General features: G+C 36.1%; 1 protein-coding gene and 1 long non-coding RNA gene across 11 annotated transcripts in view; one reads left to right on the top strand and one right to left on the bottom strand.

Annotated features, from left to right (window-relative positions):
• Positions 1-1,690, top strand: part of LOC119866873 — a 35,753-nt gene extending 34,063 nt beyond the window's left edge. The window contains exon 5 of one of the 2 annotated variants that reach the window (XR_005381529.1): positions 391-1,690. This is a non-coding gene — a long non-coding RNA (uncharacterized LOC119866873). The remainder of the gene's footprint in view (positions 1-390) is intronic. The other variant, XR_005381528.1, reaches the window with a different exon arrangement.
• MGA (MAX dimerization protein MGA) overlaps positions 1-21,105 on the bottom strand; it is a 172,703-nt gene that overhangs the window by 31,749 nt on the left and 119,849 nt on the right. For all 9 annotated transcript variants that reach the window (XM_038580129.1, XM_038580128.1, XM_038580131.1 and 6 more), the window contains exon 10: positions 965-1,191. In XM_038580129.1, coding sequence (XP_038436057.1) covers positions 965-1,191 — 227 coding nt within the window. The remainder of the gene's footprint in view (positions 1-964; positions 1,192-21,105) is intronic.

Raw genomic sequence — 21,105 nt, 5'->3', positions numbered from 1 at the left:
CTGGGGAAAAAAACATCCTAGACTCAAAAGAAAAAGGATGTTTAATCTTTATTTCTATTACAACATTTGAAATTTTTAAACGCAAAATTTAACAAGTACAGTTAATATATGCTGAATCTTGGGCAGTCTGAAAGGATCTGGTTCTCTATCAAGAAATCTCAGATCACATTAGAGCAGTGCTTCTCAATTTATCTGCAATGAGGATACACTTAATTACCAATCCAAAAAAGACCAATCCTTTTTTAAAATAAGTTTTCAGAAAAATGAAAGACATGTAAAATACAAGTCCAAGTTGCTTAGTATTAGATTTAATACACATAAAACTATTCTATCAAGTTGCTATAAAAAGTTTCTAAATATTTACTCTCATTTTCTATATTTATTTCACAGCCTTCTAACAAATAGTTTTGGATCAGCACAAAGACCACATTGAATGGCACTGCACTAAAGCATCTTTCTTCAAGAAGACTGAAGATTGAGATGGACTTAATCATAAATGCTTCAGCTCTTAAAAGAAGTATCAGCTTTTATCAATCAGCCTTCACAGTCATCAACTTATTTAAATCCTTTACTGTTACTGTACATAAAGAAATCATTTGTAAAAAGAGGAGTTACTTCCTAAAACTTTCCTTAATGCTTTCCTACTAATACTCAATATTCCACACCATGGGAATAAGTATCTTTAAAAGACCTTTGCTAGTCATGTTTAAAAACAAAAACACAACTTTATATGCTCTTCCTGAAGAAAGATTTGGCTATCCTTAATAATTACTACTATTCACTCTACTTTTATGATATTTCTAAAGTGTCAGCAATTAAGATGATTAAATAAGAGTGATGTTTACAGACAGGTTACTTAAAAACAAAATGATTCACAGAATATACACCAAAACTCTGATTGAAATCCATTATCTTTCCAAATGATTTCTGTAGCTCGCAACAAAAGATGAAACTCTGGGCTTACCACAGGATTGGGTTTAGGAGTATATGCTCTGGCAGGCTTAATTCCAGTGAGCACTTTGCCCTTCACAGTAGTAGGTAAAACTTCTGGCTGAGGCAACAACAACGGCTTCATAGGCTCAATGACGGAAGGCGTTGGGATATAAACTGGCTCTGGATCTACTTCACCTTCTACTTTCACCCATAATGGGTAATGTCGAACAGGCTGTTCAGGCTCTGTTTCACATATAGCTTAATAAAAAGAAGGAGATTTTAAGTGCCTTTAGCACTACCAAAACAAAATGTGCTCCCTTACAGAGAGCAATAATTCATTAAAACAATCTAACAGATGCCCCCTAAAAAACCTTTAGTTGCCATCAAACACCTTGATTTATCAATTATTTGTTGAATATCTGTTGTAAGTCAGATACTGTTTTAGGCACTAGAGGGAAAACAGCTATGAATAAAACAAAGTCCTTGCCCTTATAGGGTTTATAATCTAGTAGGAACAAACTTAACATTTAATATAAAGTAATGCTAAGTGTCACATAGAAAAATATACCAAGGTAAGGGATGCAGAGTTAATAGGAGATATTTAGCATGATCAGAAAAGGCTTCCCTAGTATCCTAGAAAGATAATTGTTCAATACTATACTTTTTAATTTTACAAATAAAACAAGTATTGGGAAGCCTGGGTGGCTCAGCGGTTGAGCATCTGCCTTTGGCTCAGGGTGTGATCCTGGAGTCCCAGGATCAAGTCCCACATCAGGTTCCCTGCATGGAGCCTGCTTCTCCCTCTGCTTATGTCTCTGCCTGTGTGTGTGTGTGTGTGTGTGTGTGTGTGTGTGTGTGTGTGTGTGTGTGTGTATGTGTCTCATGAATAAATAGTCTTTTAAAAAAAAAAGTATCTATTGAACCTTACTATGTACCTATTTTAAACACTTAATATGCTTTACCTCATTTAACTGTCACAATAGCCCTTGAGACATTATTATCCCCATTTTGCAGAAGCTGAGATTCAGAAGTCAAACAATAAGAGGCAGAGCCAGGATCAAACTCAATCTGGCTCCAGAGACACAGCAGTTACTGTTGCTCCCTGATGACAAAAACGTATTCAAAAAACAGCCTGAACTCAGCATAGGAACAAAATGTATTAATGGAAAAGCAATGAAACCAGAGATGAAATCATACTATCAAGGTCTACACAAAGTAAAACAAGTATTATTCATCAAATTAAATGGAAGATCTAGGTTAAGAGGAAGCTGGCTTTATTCTCGAAGCAAACTGTCTATTCCCATAAAGCAGACAGCTGAAGAGAAAACAAAGATTGTATTTTACATTTTAATGATCCTCAGGATGAAGCCAGTTCTAAGTCTAAAATCCAAAATCCCTGCCTATGGTCAACTAAAATATGACTGAGCAGAATTCACATTTAATTCAAACATTTGGCTCAATCTTTCATAACAAAGCTGAATCAGAACTGCAACTGATTTATACTGATTTCATAAAGTATATTTGCTTTGAATATTAAGACTCCACTAAAACCCAACTCTATCTAAAGGGTTCCTAAGACTAACATCATTCAGAGCATAAGCACAAAATGCTGAATAAATATCTGAAGATTAAAATAAGGAGGAAAAACTCTTCAGAGAGAAAGTACTTGACCCAATAATTCTGCTAGTTAGTAGTCTTTGTGTAGGCAGACAGGGTTAGGAAGGGGGGGGGGGGGTTAGGAGGCCAGTCATAGCTTTTTTAAGCTAAGAGAAGTTCTTTTAAGGCCTCCAGTCATTTCGTGATCTATGTCCTACCCACACTACTTGCCCAAGCACAATTCTGCAGAACTTCCTAGGTGTTAGAATTATATATTAAAAAAAAAAAAAAAAAAAGGTAAAAACCTCCACAGTTAGGAATTTTAACACAACAGAAGGAACGCAAAAACTAAGTCTCTACCAGACCAGGAATTAGCCTAACCCTATCAGAGACAATAAATCAATGATAAAGTTCCCAGTGCTGTTTCAAAAGTAAACAATGACCTAACACACATTCTTGAGTCATTTTTGCAGGATTCAAACCTGTTTGAGCACTCCAACTGTGGACTAACTGAAACAGAGAACTGATGGTGCCAACCCTTGCTGGATTTATCGCTTCCATCAACTAGGACCTGGATTCTGTCAACCTAGGATGACTTTTGTCCCAATTCTATACGGAACTCTTTGTCAAGCCCCTTCACAAATGTGCATGTGCCCTTAGCTTAAAACTTCCACAATTTTGTTGTTCCTGTTGACACTGCTTTAGGAAATAGTCCTGGTATTCTCTTTACTTGTTGCAAGTAAAACCCTTCCTTTCCTTTTCTTCGGCTTGCTTGTGTTTTTTGGCTAGATAACCAAAAGTGTCAAACTCAATTTCAAGTAGTATCCATTGTCCAACTTTTATAACCTAGTTCATTTATTCACATAATTCACAAAGGCTTCTAACACCCTAGTATTCACAGATGTCTTTTTTTTTTTTTTAACCACAGTTCTTTTTAATCTCTGCATCAGAAATGCAGGAGGACACATTATTTCAATGTTTACTATGTATAAGACTTCACAGAATAACGAAAAAGATTGACAAAAATCCCTGCCTTTCCGGAGCTTACGTTTAAGTTGGGGGAAGAGGGCAAAACAGGCAATAAACAAGACAAATACAGAAAATACATTGGATTGTGGTAAGTGCTTATAAGGGGGAAAAAAAAAAAAAAAGCAGAGACAGGAAATAAGTAGCATAGTGAGCATGTGTGACTATGCATTTTGAGGAGAGAGCGTCGCATTTTTAAAAGGGTAACCAGAGGTGCCTTCACATGGAGGTGGGTATTAATAGAGGTTCTACCACTCTTGATAAAACTTTATTGCCTAGTGCTGCTAATTATTTCATAAACATATTAATTCTATGACATAAGTAAAACTGCCTTCAAGACAAACACTACAGTCTTTGACCTCTTTCAATCATCTTTAAGGCTCTTCTAAACCTCCAAAAGTTAAGGATTGCACTAAGTAAAGGTCCCTTTTCCACTTTTTCTTTTGAAAATAACAGGCTACAAAACACACAGTACAATACTTCAAAAAAAACCTCTTAAAATATTTTAAGACATCTTAATCACTCATAGGAAATCAAAGACAACTCTAAAGTTTCAACTGCTGATAAATGGGAAAATGGTGTTCCAGTAAATAGGGGAGTTCATAAAAGGAGCTGATTGGGAAGGGTAGAGTTCAGTTCTCTTTAGGGCATGTAAGACTGAAATGCCAGCAACATAATCAAATAGGGGACACGATATGAATCAGAACTGTCAGGGCACCTGGCTGGCTCAGTTGGCAGAACATGCAACTCTTAATCTCCGTGTAAGGGGTTTGAGCCCCACGTTGGATGTAGAGCTTACTTAAATGAAAATATAAAAACTTAAACACAAAATCAGAACTGTCATTGTCAGGGACTACATCTGAAGCCATGAAAATGGACAGACTCCACACAAAGGCAAACAAACCAATTCCTTATACTTCATTAGCCCACTGTCCACTTTGATTCCTTTACACTGCTAGGGATGGATCCAAGATACAGCATTTCCCTGTTCCCCTTCACAATATACCAGGGATCCTCCTACTCTTCACCTGAAATCCAGGGGTAAAAAAAGAAAAACTACCAAAGGCAGGATTAAGGGGGAGAACCAGAATAGCACATATTCACAGAAGCCAAGAACAGAAACTTGTTTCAAGAAGAGTGGTATCCCCTCTTTTCTATTTAAATGCTTCCCAGTATTACCTCACCAAAGTCCTCTAGCATTATCACTGCCTTCTGGGTTCTCAATAAGCCTATTGTTTATGACACAACAGTATGGCATATTTATAATTGTGGAACTTAAAATTACAATAAATAGGAGCACCTGGGTGGCTCAGTCGTTTAAGTGTCAGACTTCGGCCCTAGTCATGATCCCAGGATCCAGGGATCAAGCCTTGAGTTCAGCTCCCTGCTCAGCAGGGAGCCTGCTTCTCCCTCTCCCTTCCTCTCCCCCATCCCCTGCTTATGATCTCTCCTCCTCTCCAATAAATAAAAATCTTTTTAAAAATTACAGTAAATACGTATCTATACACTTCCCACATACCTGTTTTGTGAAACTGAGCATAATCTCTTAGAGATGGACTTCATTTTAATTGTCTTTATCTTACCTCTTATCACTCTTAGCAGGGTCCATAGCAGTTACTCCAGAAATGAATAGTGTCAGACAAAGAAGTCTTAGAAAACTGCTATGCTAATAATCTGCATAGTATATTCCCCTCTCTCCCATTTTTGTATGCATTTTAAGCCTTTTTATTGTGAAATGTAATATCCAGTAAGTGCAAAAGCTATATATATATATATATACACACACACATATACACACATACACATACACACACACACAAACTCAAAATATATAAACAAGTACATACCTATGTAAATACTACACAGGTCAAGAAATGAAATACTGCCATCACTACACAGGTCAAGAAATGAAATACTTTCATCAACCCCAGGAGCCCTTGCATGCTCTTTCTCAATCACATTTCTTTCTCACAAGAGAAATCACTTAAATGATAACTACCTCTACACATTCCTTTTTTAAAGCCAAAATACATACCCCTAAATATCATGGCTTAATTTTGCCTGATTTTGAAATTTATATAAATGTAGCCATAGAAATATACTACTTTGCTTACATTTCCTCTTCACTCAACATTGTATTTGTAAATTTATGCTGTTGCACTTACCTAAATAATTCATTTATTTTTACTGTGATGTACTCTAATTATTCATAGTACTGCTTATTCAATTTGTTATTAGTTAAATCAATTTACATTTCTATCAGCAGTGTATGAGTTCCAATTTATCAACATTTGATATTACCATAAAATTTTAATTATAACCATTCTGGCAGGCATGCAGTGGAATCTTGCTGTGGACTTTGTACTTCTCTGACTACGAATGAAGATGTTCAACATCCCCTGCCCCCCCTCATGAAATACATCTCAAAGTCTTGCCCATTTTTTATGGGACTGTTTTTGTTTTTGTTTTAATTTTTATTTATTTATGATAGTCACACACACACACACACAGAGAGGCAGAGACACAGGCAGAGGGAGAAGCAGGCTTCATGCCGGGAGCCCGACGTGGGCCTAGATCCCGGGTCTCCAGGATCAGGCCCTGGGCTGAAGGTGGTGCTAAACCGCTAAGCCACCTGGGCTGCCACTGGGACTGTTTAATTCTGATTAATTTATAGACCTCTCTACATGTTCTAGATATAGATTCTTAGATGTTGCAGATATCTGTTGTCTCACTGTAGTGTACATTTTCACTTGCTTCATGTGTTAACGAAATTTCTCATTTTAACTTGTAAGGATTATTTTCTTCTGTCATGCTTAAAAAATCTTTACCTAATACGAAATCATACGTATATTCTTGTATGTTATCTTCTGAAAGTTTATTATTCAGCTTTCCACAATTAGGCCTATAATCTCATAGAACTTATTTCTTTGTATAATGAGGAATAAGTCAAGTTTCACTCTTTCCCATGTGAATATTCACCACAGTTTAAGATTATCCCTTCTGGGGTGCCTGAGTGGTTCAGTGGTTAAGCTTCTGCCTTTGGCTCAGGTCGTGATAAAATATCCCTTCCATATTCCTCTGCAATATTCCTCCAATTAAGTGCCCATATATGTCTGAATCCATTCTACTGACCTATTTACTTTATACTCAAGCCCATATCACCCTGTATTACATGTGGTCATTTTATAAGTTTTGACATCCAATACAGCAAATTCTCCCACCTTCTCACTATTCAAGATTGTCCTATTTCTAGGTCCTTTGCATTTCCAAATAAATTTTAGAATTAGATTTTGAAGTTTCACATAAAAAGCCGTCGTCAAGATTCTGATTAGGACTGCAATGAAATTACAAATTAAAATGAAACATGACACCTTTAGTAGAATATTGAGTCTTACTTGCTTCCCCAATCAAGAATTGCTCCCAAACAAAAATGGATGTTGAGAGAATTCCAGGAAGATAAAACAGGTAGCACCTGGAATTCCATTCATAAACAACAAATGCACCAACAGAATCTGCCTAATATAACTATTTTGGAATTATGGAGTCAAAGGCTTGCTTACAAATTCCAGGGAAGACTTGGGACAGTAAAATGGCCATTGACTGTGGTAAATTTCAGCTTTCAGCACAACAGTAGCTACCCATTCCCCATCCTCCAGTCACCAGGCAGGTAGCTGTGTGTGTGTATATGTTCCAGAAGTAGCTTGTAGCTTGTGGTAGCCAGGCAAAAAGGGTTCTGTCCTCCAAAACATCAGAGATCTCTGACTGCTGGCTGCTTCTAATCAAAGGTGCAAAGAGGTAGGCAGTCATTTTTGTTGCACCTCCCCCAACTACTGCAAGCCCTTCTTCCTGTCTTAAGCGACTTCCAAGGAATTTCGAAGGCTAACACCCTTCATTCCCCCCTTCAGTTTTTTACTTTTTCCCCTCTCAAGACCCAGATATTAAAGATGAGGATATTCAAAACCAAATGACTATGCATGAAAACAAAAAGGCTCAAAGACCAGAAAACAGACCAAGGTGATCTTTAACAGAGACTACCTAGGATAAAAAAAAATAGAAATAAAAATAAAATAAAAATAAAAATAAAAAAATAATAAAATAAAATATAAAATAAAGTATAAAATAAAAAACTCTGGGGAAGAACGAGAATTTGATTTCCAGAGTTACAAATTATTAGATTCAAATGTCCAGTGTTCCACAAAACACAAAAGGAATAATAAAAAAGAAAGAATAAAGTATGGCCCACTCAAAGAAAAAAAAAAAAAAGAAAAAACTGTCCCTGAAAAAGAGCCACTGGTAGATATACCAGATAAAGACTTTTTTAAAAAATGTCTTAAACATATGCTCAAAGAAATAAAGATGTGAAGAAAGTCAAGAAACTTACCTATGAACAAAATGGAAGTATCAGTAAAGAGAGAAAACTTGAAAAGAAACCAAAATCCAACCCTGAACTGAAAAGGACAATAACTAAAATGAAAAAGTCACCAGGAGGATTTAAAGGCAGATTTGAACAGGGATAAGAAATAAGCAGGGACACCTGTGTGGCTCAGTGGTTGAGCGCCTGCCTCTGGCCCAGGGTGTGATCCTGGAGGCCCTGGATGGAGTCCCACATTGGGCTCCCAGCATGGAGCCGATTTCTCCCTCTGCGTCTCTCATGAATAAATAAATAAAACCTTAAAAAAAAAATCAGTGAACTTGAAGAGGAGACTATGAAAATAATGGAATCTAAGGAAAAAATATAAGACATTAAAGAAAAACAGTGCCTAAGGGACCTACGGCACACAAGAGGACCAACATACACATGATGGGAGATCTAGAAAGAGAAGAGAAAAAGAATGGGGCAGCACGGTAATTATTTGAAATAATAATGGCTGAAAACTTCTCATATTTGAAGACAGACATAAATATAACATCCAAACAGCTAAACAAACTCCAAGATGAACTCAAAGAAACCCACACTGAGACACATTATAATCAAATTTTCTAAAGAGAAAGATATGGAGGGAACTTTGAAAGCAGCAAGAGAAAAACAAAAGGGATCCTTAACAATATGAGATTACTCCTTGGAAATTTTGGGAGCCAGCAGACAGTGGACATATTCAGAACACTAAAAAAAAAAACAAAAACAAAAACAAAACAAAACAAAAAACAACAAAGAAACCATCAACTAAGAATCCTACATGTCTGGCAACACAACTGTTTAATTTAAAAATTTAAATTCTCAGATAAAAACTGATGTTCATGACCAGTAAACCTACTTGCAAGAAATGTTCAAAGCAGTTCTGCAAGATGAAATGAAAGGATGCAAGACAACATAAAGCCGTATCGAAAAAGAAAAATCTTACTAAAATTAAACACATTAAGAAAATATAAAAGTTAGTATTACTATAACAATGATTTGGGATCCCTGGGTGGTGCAGCGGTTTGGCGCCTGCCTTTGGCCCAGGGCGCGATCCTGGAGACCCGGGATCAAGTCCCACGTCGGGCTCCCGGTGCATGGAGCCTGCTTCTCCCTCTGCCTGTGTCTCTGCCTCTCTCTCTCTCTCTCTCTGTGTGTGTGTGTGTGTGTGTGTGTGACTATCATAAATAAAAAAAAAAAAAAAAAAAACGATTTGTAACTGTACTTTGTTTCCTACAGGACTTGAGACTAATTTTTTTTTAATTTTATGTATTTATTCATGAGACAGAGAAAGAGAGAGGCAGAGACACAGGCAGAGGGAGAAGCAGGCTCTATGCAGGAAGCCTGACATGGGACTCAATCCCGTGTCTCCAGGATCATGCCCTGGGCTAAAGGCAGCACTAAACCACTGGGCCACCAGGGCTGCCCCAAGAGACTAATTTAAAGGAAAAAAAATCCATTAGTGTAAAAGCTACTATTACTTTAACTTTGTTTATAACTCCAAATTTTGTTTTCTAAATAATTTGAATGGTTAATACATTTTTTTAAGTTTTAGTTTATCTTTTCAAGCATGCAACGTATAAAGTTGTAAAACTGTGACATCAATAACTGAAAGGAGTAGAGTTATTGATGTTAAATTACATAAAAATCAACTTATAAATTTAGGATGTTAAACATAATCCCATGGCAACCAAAGAAAATAGTTCCAGAACACACATTAAAGGAAATGAGAAAAGAACTTAAACAATTCACTACAAAACACTAAAAATACCTACTAAACACAAAAGACAATAAATAATGCAGGAAATAAGGACCAAAAAAGGCTTCAAGGCATATATAGAATATACAATGAAAAAGGAAAAGAAAAAAAAAAAAAAAAGAAAAAGGAAAAGAAAAGCACAATAACAGAAGTTCCTCCTGTCATTATCTTAAATGTAAATGGTTTAAATTCTCCCATTAAAGACAGAAGAACTGATGAAAACACATGATCTAAAAAAAAAAAAAAAAAAAAAAAAAGAAAGAAAACACATGATCTAATTATACCTTGTCTACACAAGACTCATTTAAGATCCAAAGACACAAACATGTTGAAAGTGAAAGGCTAGGAAAAGATATTCCCTAAAAATAATAATCAAAAGAGAGTAGGAGTGGCTACACTAGTATCAGACAAAATAAGTATTAAAATAAGCCAAAAAGGTTGGGGCACACGGGTAGCTCAGTGGGTTAAGTGTCTGACTCTTGGTTTCAGTAACAATTATAAACATGAATATACCTAATGACACCCTATCAAAATATATGAAGCAAAAATGATATAATTAAAGGCAAAAATACATAGGTCTGCAATAATAGCTGGAGAGTTCAACACCCCATTCAAAGTAACGGACAGAACAATCAGAAGATAAGCAAGGAACCAGAGAACTCAACACAAAAAAACTAGATCTAATAGACATATACAGAACACCTTACCCAACAACAGAATACACATTCCTCTCAAGTACATTTGGGACATCTTTCAGGATAGATCATGTTAGGCCACAAATTACGTCTGAATAGATTTTAAAAAGACAGATATCATGCAAATTATCTTCTCTGACCATAACAGGATAAAGTTAGAAATCAGTAACAAAAGGAACACTGGAAAATAACAAAACTGTGGAAATTAACACACTTTTCAACAATCAATGGATTAAAGAAATCACAAGGGAAATTAGATGATACTTAGAGACAAAGGAAAACAAAAATGCAACATACCAAAACTAAAGACACAGTACAACTGTTTCTATAAGAAAAATTTAATAGCTCTAAATGCTTAAAAAACATGAAAGATCTCCCAAATCAACATCTACCCAAGACTACATCACAAAGAAAGAGCCAATCAGAACAGACCTAAAACTAGTAAGGATACTGAATTACTAATCAAAACCTAGCAACAATGAAAAGCCCTGGACCTGATAGCTTCACTGGTAAATTCTTTACTAAACATTTAAAGGACTAATAATCTCAATCATTCTAGAACTTACCCAGAAAACTGAAAGGAAGGGTACATTTCCAAACTCATTCTATGAGGCTAGAATTACTGATATCAAAGCCAAATAAAGACATTTAACAAACAAAACTACAGACAATATTACAAACACTGTTGTAAAATTCCTCAACAAAACACCCAGCAAACAAGATTCAGCAGTTTATTAAAATGATTATACACCATTAATGTGGTTTATTAATGATTATACACCATTAATAAAAAAGAGTTCAACACATAAAAATTTATCAATATATAATATGCCACATAAACAGAACGAAGGTAAAAAAAAAACCAAATGATATCTCGATTGATACAGAAAAAGCATTTGACAAAATTTAACATCCTTTTACGATAAAAACAATAAAAAAAAATAAGAACAGGAAATTACCTCAACATTAATAAAAGCCATATATGAAAAAGCCAAAGCAACCATCACATTCAATGGTGAAAGGCGGAAAGGTTTTCCTGTAAGAGCAGGAATAAGGCAAAGATGGCCACATTCACCACTTCTACTCAACACTCTACTGTGTTTGACTCAGGGAATTTGGTAAGAAAAAGAAACAAGAGGCATCAAAATTGAAAAGGGACAAATAAAATAATCTATTTCAAGGTAGTGTGGCTATTTAGATACAGAAAACGCTAGAGGCACCTGGGTGGCTCAGTCAGTTAAGTGTCTGCCTTTGGCTCAGGTCATGATCTCAGTGTCCTGGGATCAAGCCCCACGTTGGGCTCCCTGCTCAGTGGGGACTGCTTCTTCCTCTGTCCTTTCCCCTCTACCCCCCCACACCCCATGCATGTACTCTTTCATGTGCACACACACTCTCTCTTGAATAAATTTCTTTTTAGAAGCTGAAGCTCGCTCTAACACACACACAGTGAGAATAAATGAATTCAGCAGGAATAAATGATTCAGCAGGATGCAACAGGATACAAAGTCAACAAAAATCTGCTGCATTTATATACACGAACAATAAATCTGAAAAGGAAAGGACAAAAACAATTCCATTCACAACATCAAAAAGAACAAAATACTTAAGACATTAACTTAAGGAAATAAACTCATACAATTACAACTACAAAACATTTCTGATAGAAATTAAACACAACATAAGTAGCAGCACATACTATGCTCATGATTGTCAAGATTTAACACTATTAAAATGTCATTTCTACCCAAAGCAATCTCTAGATTCAATATAATACTCATCAAAATCCCAATGACAGTTTTTGCAAATAGAAAAACCCATTCTAAAATTCGTATGGAATCTCAATTCATATGAATAGCCAAAAGGAATCTTGAAAAATAATGAAAAACTGGAGTATTCACACTTCCCGATTTCAAAACTTACTACAAAGCTACCATAACCAAAACAGTGGGATTGGCACAAAGGCAGACAAACAGACTAGCAGGATACAAAAGACAGCCCAAAAATAAACTCTTGCATATATAGTAAATTATTTTTGAACAAGGGTGCCAAGACCATTCAGTGGTGATGGGACAGTCTTTTCAATAAATGGTGCTAGGAACACTAAGTATCCACATGTAAAACAGTGAAGTTTGACCCTTACCTAATACCACATACAAAACAATGAACCCAAAATGGATCAAGAACCTAAGTCAATAAAACTCTTAGAAGGAAAAAACAGAACAAAAGCTTCATGACACTGGATTTGGCAATGATTTCTTACATGCAACATGAAAGAGACAGGTAACAAAAAAAGACAAGTTAGAATCATGAAGATTTTTAAATTTTTTGTATCAAAAGACACTAAACAAAAAGTAAAAAGGCTACCCACAGAATGGGAGAATTATTTGGAAACCACATCTTGATATGGGATAATGTACAGAATACAGACAGAACTCCTAAAACCTAACAAGGAAACCAAACAACCCAATTCAACAATGAGGAGAGAACTTGAACAGACATTGCTTCAAAGAAAACATACAAATGGCCAATAAGCACATGAAAAGATCCTCAACACCAGTAATCATTAGGGAAATGCAAATCAAAACTACAATGAGATACCATCTCACACCAATTAGGATGGATCTTATTAAAAAAAACAAAGTAAGTGCCGGTGAGGATATAGAAAAATTAGAACCCTTGAGCACTATTAGTGGGAATATCAAAGAGTATAGATGCTATAGAAAAGAGTATGATCGTTCTTCAAAAAATTAAAAGTAGAGGGACGCCTGGGTGGCTCAGCAGTTGAGTGTCAGCCTTCAGCTCAGGGAGTGATCCTGAGATCCAGGATCCAGTCCCACATCAGGCACCTTGCAGGGAGCCTGCTTCTCCCTCTGCCTGTGTGTCTCTGCCTCTCTGTCTCTCATGAATAAATAAATAAAATCTTTAAAAATAATAAAAGCCGAATTACGATATGATCCAGAAATTCCATTTCAGGTTATATACTCAAAAAATTGAAAGCATAGTCTCACAAAGATATCTATACATAGCAGAATTATTTACAATAGCTATAACAAGGAAGCAACCACAGTGTCCATCATCAATGGATGAATGGGTAAGCAAAATGTGGTAAGACATCAATGAAATATTATTCGGCCTTAAGGAAGGAAATTCTGCAATAAGCTGTAGCATAAACCCCAAAGATACAATTTTAAGTGAATTGAACCAGTCACAAAAAGACAATAATGAATGATTCCACTTATATGAAGTACTTACAGTAGTCAAAATCATAAAGATAAAGTAAAATGGTGATTGTCAGAGGCCGGGGAAGAGGGAAATGGGGAATTATTGTTTTAATGGATTCACGGTTTTAGCTTCATAACATAATGAAAGTTATGGTGATAATGGTTATTACATAACAGTGTCAATGTACTTAATACACTGAACTGTGTGCTTAAAAATGGTTAAGATAGTTAAGTTTATGTTGAATGTATTCTACCACAATAAGCAACCTTTTAAACAATGGATGTTGAATTTTCATCAATTTTACAGCATTTCCTGATAACATAAAATTTCTCTCCTTTAACCTTATTAGTGTTCTTAAATATTTTATCATTTTAAATAATACTGTATCCCTTTGTAAAGATACATAAAAATTTAACCTATATTTTACAGTAAATTTCCCTTGTTTTTTCAGTAAACATCTGTAGTAGTCCTATATAAATAACTAAACCTGTTTCATTTTTTTGTTTTATTGATCTATAACAAAATACACATACAACTCCATGAATTCTGACATACATATACCTCTGTGAAACCATCACTACAATTAAGACAGTGAGAGTAATCATCAACTCCAAGATTCCTTGTAATTCTAATTGGATAACATTTTTATAATCTCTCCATCTTTCCCTCTGCCACCAATGTCCATCCCAAACCTGTCCAAGCAACCACTGATCTATATATTGATTTGCATTTTTTTTCTTTTACATAGAATAAAGATGTTAACTTGGGGGGGGAAGGTTGAAGCCAACTGCTTATCATTCAGTATCATTATTCTGAGACTGATCCTTGTTGCTAAGTTTATCATAAATAAATAAAAATTAAAAAAAAAAAAAAGAAAGTGGAATACTACTACTCAGCAATTGGATGAAACAAACAATTGATAGTCACAGAGAGAGAGAGAGGCAGAGACATAGGCAGAGGGAGAAGCAGGCTCCATGCACCGAGAGCCCGATGTGGGATTAGATCCCGGGTCTCCAGGATCGCGCCCTGGGCCAAAGGCAGGCACCAAACCGCTGCGCCACCCAGGGATCCCTATTCCACTGTTTCTATCTATACCAAATGTCTATCCATTCACCTGATAGACAAAGGTTGTTTTGAATTTTCTTGCTATTATAAATAAAGCTGTTATGAATAACCACATATAAGACTTTATGTGACATATACTTTAATTTCTGTTGAGTAAATGCATACAAGTGAAATGACTGTATTGTAGGACATATTCTTAACATTTTAAGAAACTATCAAACTATTTACTAAAGTGTACCATTTTACATTCCCACCAGCTATGCATAAGAGTTCCATAAGTTCTATACTCTATCAGTATTTGATATGGTCCGTGTTCTTAATTTTAGCCAGTTAAAGTATATCTCCTTGTGGGGTTTTTTTGGTTGGGTACAGTATACTTTATTGATGGGAACAGAACAAGGTAGGACTCCCTAGGCCCCTACCCTTCTTCAGGGAATCTATGATGAAACTGTGTATAAAGATTGAGACATTCTCAGTGTGCTGGGGGACGAATTGCAGCAAGGATTCCCCACCTCTCTCTTCTTGCTCTTGCTGGGGCTGTTAGTCCAGGGAGCTCTTACTCCTTGGAGGCCATGTAGATCATAACGTCCACCACCTGGTTACTGTAGCCAAATTCATTCTCATACCAGGAAATGAGTTTGACAAAATGGTAAGGGCAATGCTAGTTCCAGCATCAAAGATGGAAGAGCTGGTGTCAATGTTAAAGTTGCAGGAGAAATCTAGTCTTCACTGTGACTCAAGATGCCCTTTGGAGGCTCTCAAAGCGTATTTACTTCAACCTTCACCATTCTGTCTTAGGGACAGTGTTGGCAGTGCACCAGAAGATGAGGCTAGCTGTTGATGCGGGATGAGCAAAGAGCCTCCCTTGTGGTTTTAATAAGCATTTTTTTAATGACTAATGTTAAGCATCTTTTCATGTGCTTGATCTGCTGTCTGTATACCTGCTAATAAGAATCTTTTTCACTTTTCTGTTTGTTTTTTTAATTATGTAGCCTGCCTTCTGAGTTTTTAGTATTCTGAATGAGTTTTAAGAATTCTTTACTATAGGGGACCTGGGTGGCACAGTCGGTTGGCCATCTGACTTCAGCTTGGGTTGTGATCTTGGGGTCCTAGGATCTGGTCCCGCGTGTATGGCTCCCTGCTCACCATAAAGTCTGCTTCTCTCTCTCCTTCTGCCCTTCCCCCAGCTTGTGCTAATAAATAAAATCTTTTTTTTTTTTTAATGAAGTTTTCACTTTCTTTGGTGTCTTTTTTTTTTTTTTTTAAAGATTTTATTTATTTATTCATGAGAGACACAGAGAGAGAGGAAGAGACACAGGCAGAGGGAGAAGCAGGCTCCATTCCATGCAGGGAGCTTGATGTGGGACTGGATCCCGGGTCTCCAGGACCACACGGCGCTAAACCGCTGAGCCACCCGGGCTGCCCTAATAAATAAAATCTTAAAACCTCTTTATTACAGCTACAAGTCCTATGTTGGCTGGATATTTTTTATAGTATTTCTCTTAGTTTACAGCCTGTTTTTAAATTTTAACAGGTCTTATGGAAGAGCAAGTTTTTATTTTGACAAATTCAATTTCATTACATTTTTTGACATTTACGATTGTGGTTTCGGTATCCTGTTTTAAAAATCTTTATGAGCCACAGTCACAAAGGATTTTTTCCTTTATTTTTCTTCTAGACATTGTATACCCTAAAGCACTTATATTTCACCTAAGACATTAACTCTTAAATCTTGAGATACTTTTTTATATATAAGGTAAAGTCATGACTGAGGTTCTCATTTTATTTCTGGAGGCTATCACACTATTCCAGATCCATTTGTTGAGAAGATCATCATTTCCTCATTAAACTGACTTGGAATTGTGCCAAAAATTCACTGGCCTCCATTTTTGTGTATCAACTTCTGAACTCTGTTCAGAACTCTGTTCTGTTCCACTGACCTGTTAGGTCTTTATCCCAAATACTTCAGCTTTAGAGTAAGTCTTAAAATCAGGTAGTGTAAGTCTACCAAATCTACCAACTATGTTCTTTATCAAAATTGTTTATCAACCACTCTCAGTTCTTTGCTTTTCCATGTAAATTTTACAACTTGTCAATTTCTTCCAAGAAACTCCTACTGGGATTTTTCACTGAGAAAGCATTTATTTATTTATAAATCAATTTGTGGAGAATTATATCTTACTAAGAGAGTCTTCAAATGTGCAGAAACAATCTACCTCTCCGTTTATTTATTTTATTTTTTTTTTTTTTTTATTTATGATAGGCACACAGTGAGAGAGAGAGAGGCAGAGACACAGGCAGAGGGAGAAGCAGGCTCCATGCACCGGGAGCCCGATGTGGGATTCGATCCCGGGTCTCCAGGATCGCGCCCTGGGCCAAAGGCAGGCGCCAAACCGCTGCGCCACCCAGGGATCCTACCTCTCCGTTTATTTAGGTCTTTTTAAAAAGTGCTCTCAACAATGTTTTGTAGTTTTTTGTTGTTGTTGTTTTTTAATTTTTATTTATTTACTTATGATAGTCACAGAGAGAGAGAGAGGCAGAGACACAGGCAGAGGGAGAAGCAGGCTCCATGCACCGGGAGCCCGATATGGGATTCGATCCCGGGTCTCCAGGATCGCGCCCTGGGCCAAAGGCAGGCGCCAAACCGCTGCGCCACCCAGGGATCCCAGTTTTGTAGTTTTTTGTAAAAGGTCTTAGGCAACTTTTGTCAGATTTATCCTTAAGCATCTCATTTATTTGGATGCTATTTTAAATAGTACATTTTATTTCAATTTCCATTTATTGTCACATATACAAATATATATATATATATATATATACACACACACACAAATATACCGTCTACTAGTATTATTGTAAACATAATTCTAGTAGCTTTTTTGTAGATTCCTTAGATTTTCCAGTCTATGAATAAAACCAATTTTACTCCTTTCTTTCCAATCTGGATACATTTTCTTTTTCATGCCTTACTGCACTGGTTAGGACCGTCAATAGGATTTTAAATAGACATGGCAAAACACATTTTCTTCATTCCTAATCGCTGGGGGAAAGCGATCTTTCACAATATGTTCTTTGTAGAATTTTTCATAGATGTTCTTTATCAGATTGAGAAAGTTTCCTTCTACTGTGCTTAAGAATTTTTATCAGAAATGGATTTTGCCAATTTTTAAAAATATCTATTGAAATGATAACATAGGAGGCACCTGGGTGGCACAGTTGGTAAAGTATCTGTCTGCCTTCAATACAGGTCATGTTCCCCAGTGCCCTGGATCTAGCTTTCTGCTCAGTGGGTAGTCTGTTTGTCCTTCTCCCTCTGCTCCTATCCCTGCTCATAAACACGTGCATGCACGTGCACTCTTTCTCTCTCTCTCGTTCTCTAATAAATAAGTTTTTAAAAAGAGAGAATAATATGGCCCCCTTTTTCTGAGTCTATTATGATAACAGTGAACAACACTGATTATTTTCAAATGTTAAATCAACCATGCACCCCTTGGTAAATCCCACTTGGCCATGATGTATTATCCTTTAAATATATTCCAGATTTTATATGCTAAAATTCTACGTATAATCTATACATATGTTCGTGAGGATTATCGCTCTACCATTTTCTTGTAATGTCTTTTTCTGGTTTGTATATCAGGGTTATGTTGGTCTCATAGGATGAGATCATTTGTATAAAATGGGCATTATTTCTTTCCTAAATATTTTGAGAATTCACCAGTGAAGGCATCTGGACCTAGAGTCATTACTGTGGAGTTTTTCAACATGTTCATATGTGTAAGGGTAAGCAGTTACTTTTTTTTTTTTTTAAAGATTTTATTTATTTATTCATGAGAGAGAGAGGCAGAGACACAGGCAGAGGAAAAAGCAGGCTCCATGCAGGGAGCCCTATGCAGGACTTGATCCCGGAACACCAGGATCATGCCCTGGGCTGAAGGCAGGCGCCAAACCGCTGAGCCACCCAGGGATCCCCTTATTTCTTCTTGAGTGAATTTGGAAACTTCATGTCTAACAAAGAATTTGTCCATTTCATCTAATTTACTGGCATAAAATTGTTCCCTATTAACCTTTGAACATCTGTAGTAATATCATTTTTCATTCCTGATTTGGTAATTTGTGTTTTTCTTTTTTCCTAATCAGTCTGGCTACAGATAACAATGTTATTATCTTCCCTTTAATAGGTAACTTGTAGATATACGTGTCCAACAAAACTCTAAGTGAGCTAAAAAAGCAGGGATGTCATGTTTTATCCTTTCTCTTGGTACCACCCACTGTAGCTAAGCACAGTGTCTTTATATCATCAGCAGTATTTTGACAAACAAAATGGTAAACAGATGATAATCAAGTGAAGGCCAAATTTCAAAAATTGTATTTTATACAGTAGGAAAAAAACATGAAGATTTTCAAGTCAGAAAAACTTGGGTTTAAATCTCTACCACTCCCTTAATACCAAGGTTATCTTGGGGAACAAGTTACATAAACTCTGTAAGCACTTAATTAATGCATTTTGTAAAATGGAGAAACCTAAATGATGTAACTCTCATAGAGTGTTCTGCATAAAGAGAGATGGCCAACGGACCATGAAAAGATCCACAGTATCACTCATCATGATACTGGGAAATGCAAATCAAAACTACAATGAGGTATCAATTCACATCCTGTCAGAATGGCTAAAATCAAAAACACAAGAAACAAATGTTGAAGATGATGTGGAGGAAAAAAGGAATCCTCTTGTGCTGCTGGTGGGAATGCAAACTGGTACGGCCACTCTGAAAACAGTGTGGAGTTTCCTTAATAATTAAAAATAGAACTACTCTATGATTCAGGAATCACACTCCTGGATATTAACCCAAAAAAATACCGAAACACTAAATCAAAGGGATATATGCACCCCTATGTTAATGGTAGCATTATTTACAACAGCCAAATTATGGAAATAGCCCAGTGTCCCTTGACTGATAATGTATAAGGAAAATGCAATATATAATATATACAATGGAATATTCAGCCGTTAAGAAAAAAGGAAACCTTGCCACTTGTAATGAATGTTCTAGCTGGAACTCGAGAGTATAAAGCTAAGTGAAATCAGTAATTCAGAGGAAGACAAATACCATAGGATCTCACTCATGTGAATCTAAGAAACAAAAAAATAAAGGAAAACAAAAAAAGAGAGACAAACCAAGAAACAGACTCTTAACTATAGAAAAGAAACAGATAGTTATTCAGAGGGGAAGGGGGAGGGGGAGAGACAGGAAAAATACAGATGGGATTAAAGTGTACACTTATCAAGATAAAAAAAATTAAAATTTTTAAAAATCTAGTGTTAATTATTGATGATGGTGATCTCTTTGACATCAAACTAATTTTAAATCCTTTCTTGGCAAAGTGGTTTCTCTTTAAAAGAATTCAGAATACCTTCTTTATTCTTAATGTTACAAATGTCAGGAACATGTGATGTGTCTAGATAGAATCTTCTTAAAGTTATTATTGCCTACTATTCAGGGGATCTTTTCAATCTGAAATTTCATGTCCCTCAGAGATAACTTTTCCATCATTTGAGTATTTTCTCTCTCATTTTCTTACCTCTACAACTCCTCTAAATCATCAATAATTTTTTCCTCACCTATCTTTTTTCAAAACAGACTAAAAGATTTCTTCATCTTCTTCCAGTTTTTACATATATTTTTTTTTGGTTTTGGTCTCAGCAATATTTTTGCCTCCAAGAACTCTTCCCTGTTTCTATTCCTTTTCCATACCAGTCCTAACAAAAATATCTTCCCTCCTTTCCTCATCTTCCCTAATAGTGTAAGAAAATTGATGGCTCCTAGAGCATAATAAGCCATGTTTTTTATAATGGCCTAATACCAGTGAGAAAAACAAAAAAAATACTTTAATAATTGGCTGGCTTTTGGAGTTAATTCAGATCAAGGATAAGACACAGGGTAAATACACTAACCAAGAAAGCAAACTAAAAAAGCCTAACAGATACACAGTTTTCACACTTAATGCGGCTTCTGTAAGTTATTCTTGTTACTTCCAAATGGAAAAGTGCTGCTCCAAGTGCAAACTGGGAAAAAATTCAATAAGGAAATAAAGAGAGAAACAAACTAATAATTCTACATTTCATTTTAAGCCTTTTAAATCTTTTATATAAAGATCATTTAGGTAGGGCAGCCCCAGTAGCACAGCGGTTTGGCGCGGCCTGCGGCCCGGGACGTGATCCTGGAGACCCGGGATCGAGTCCCACGTCAGGCTCCCTGCATGGAGCCCGCTTCTCCCTCTGCCTGTGTCTGCCTCTCTCTCTCTCTCTCTCTGTGTGTCTCTATGAATAAATTAAAAAAAAAAAAAAAAAAGATCATTTAGGTATATGGAGGCAGTATCTTATTTAAACACTGAAATAGCAATTAAATAGC

Source organism: Canis lupus, chromosome 30 (genome assembly GCF_011100685.1).
Source record: "Canis lupus familiaris isolate Mischka breed German Shepherd chromosome 30, alternate assembly UU_Cfam_GSD_1.0, whole genome shotgun sequence".
NCBI classification, from domain to species: Eukaryota; Metazoa; Chordata; class Mammalia; order Carnivora; family Canidae; genus Canis; species Canis lupus.
The sequence above is the reverse complement of the archived record's forward strand: the minus strand, read 5'-3'. Positions and strand labels throughout refer to the sequence as shown.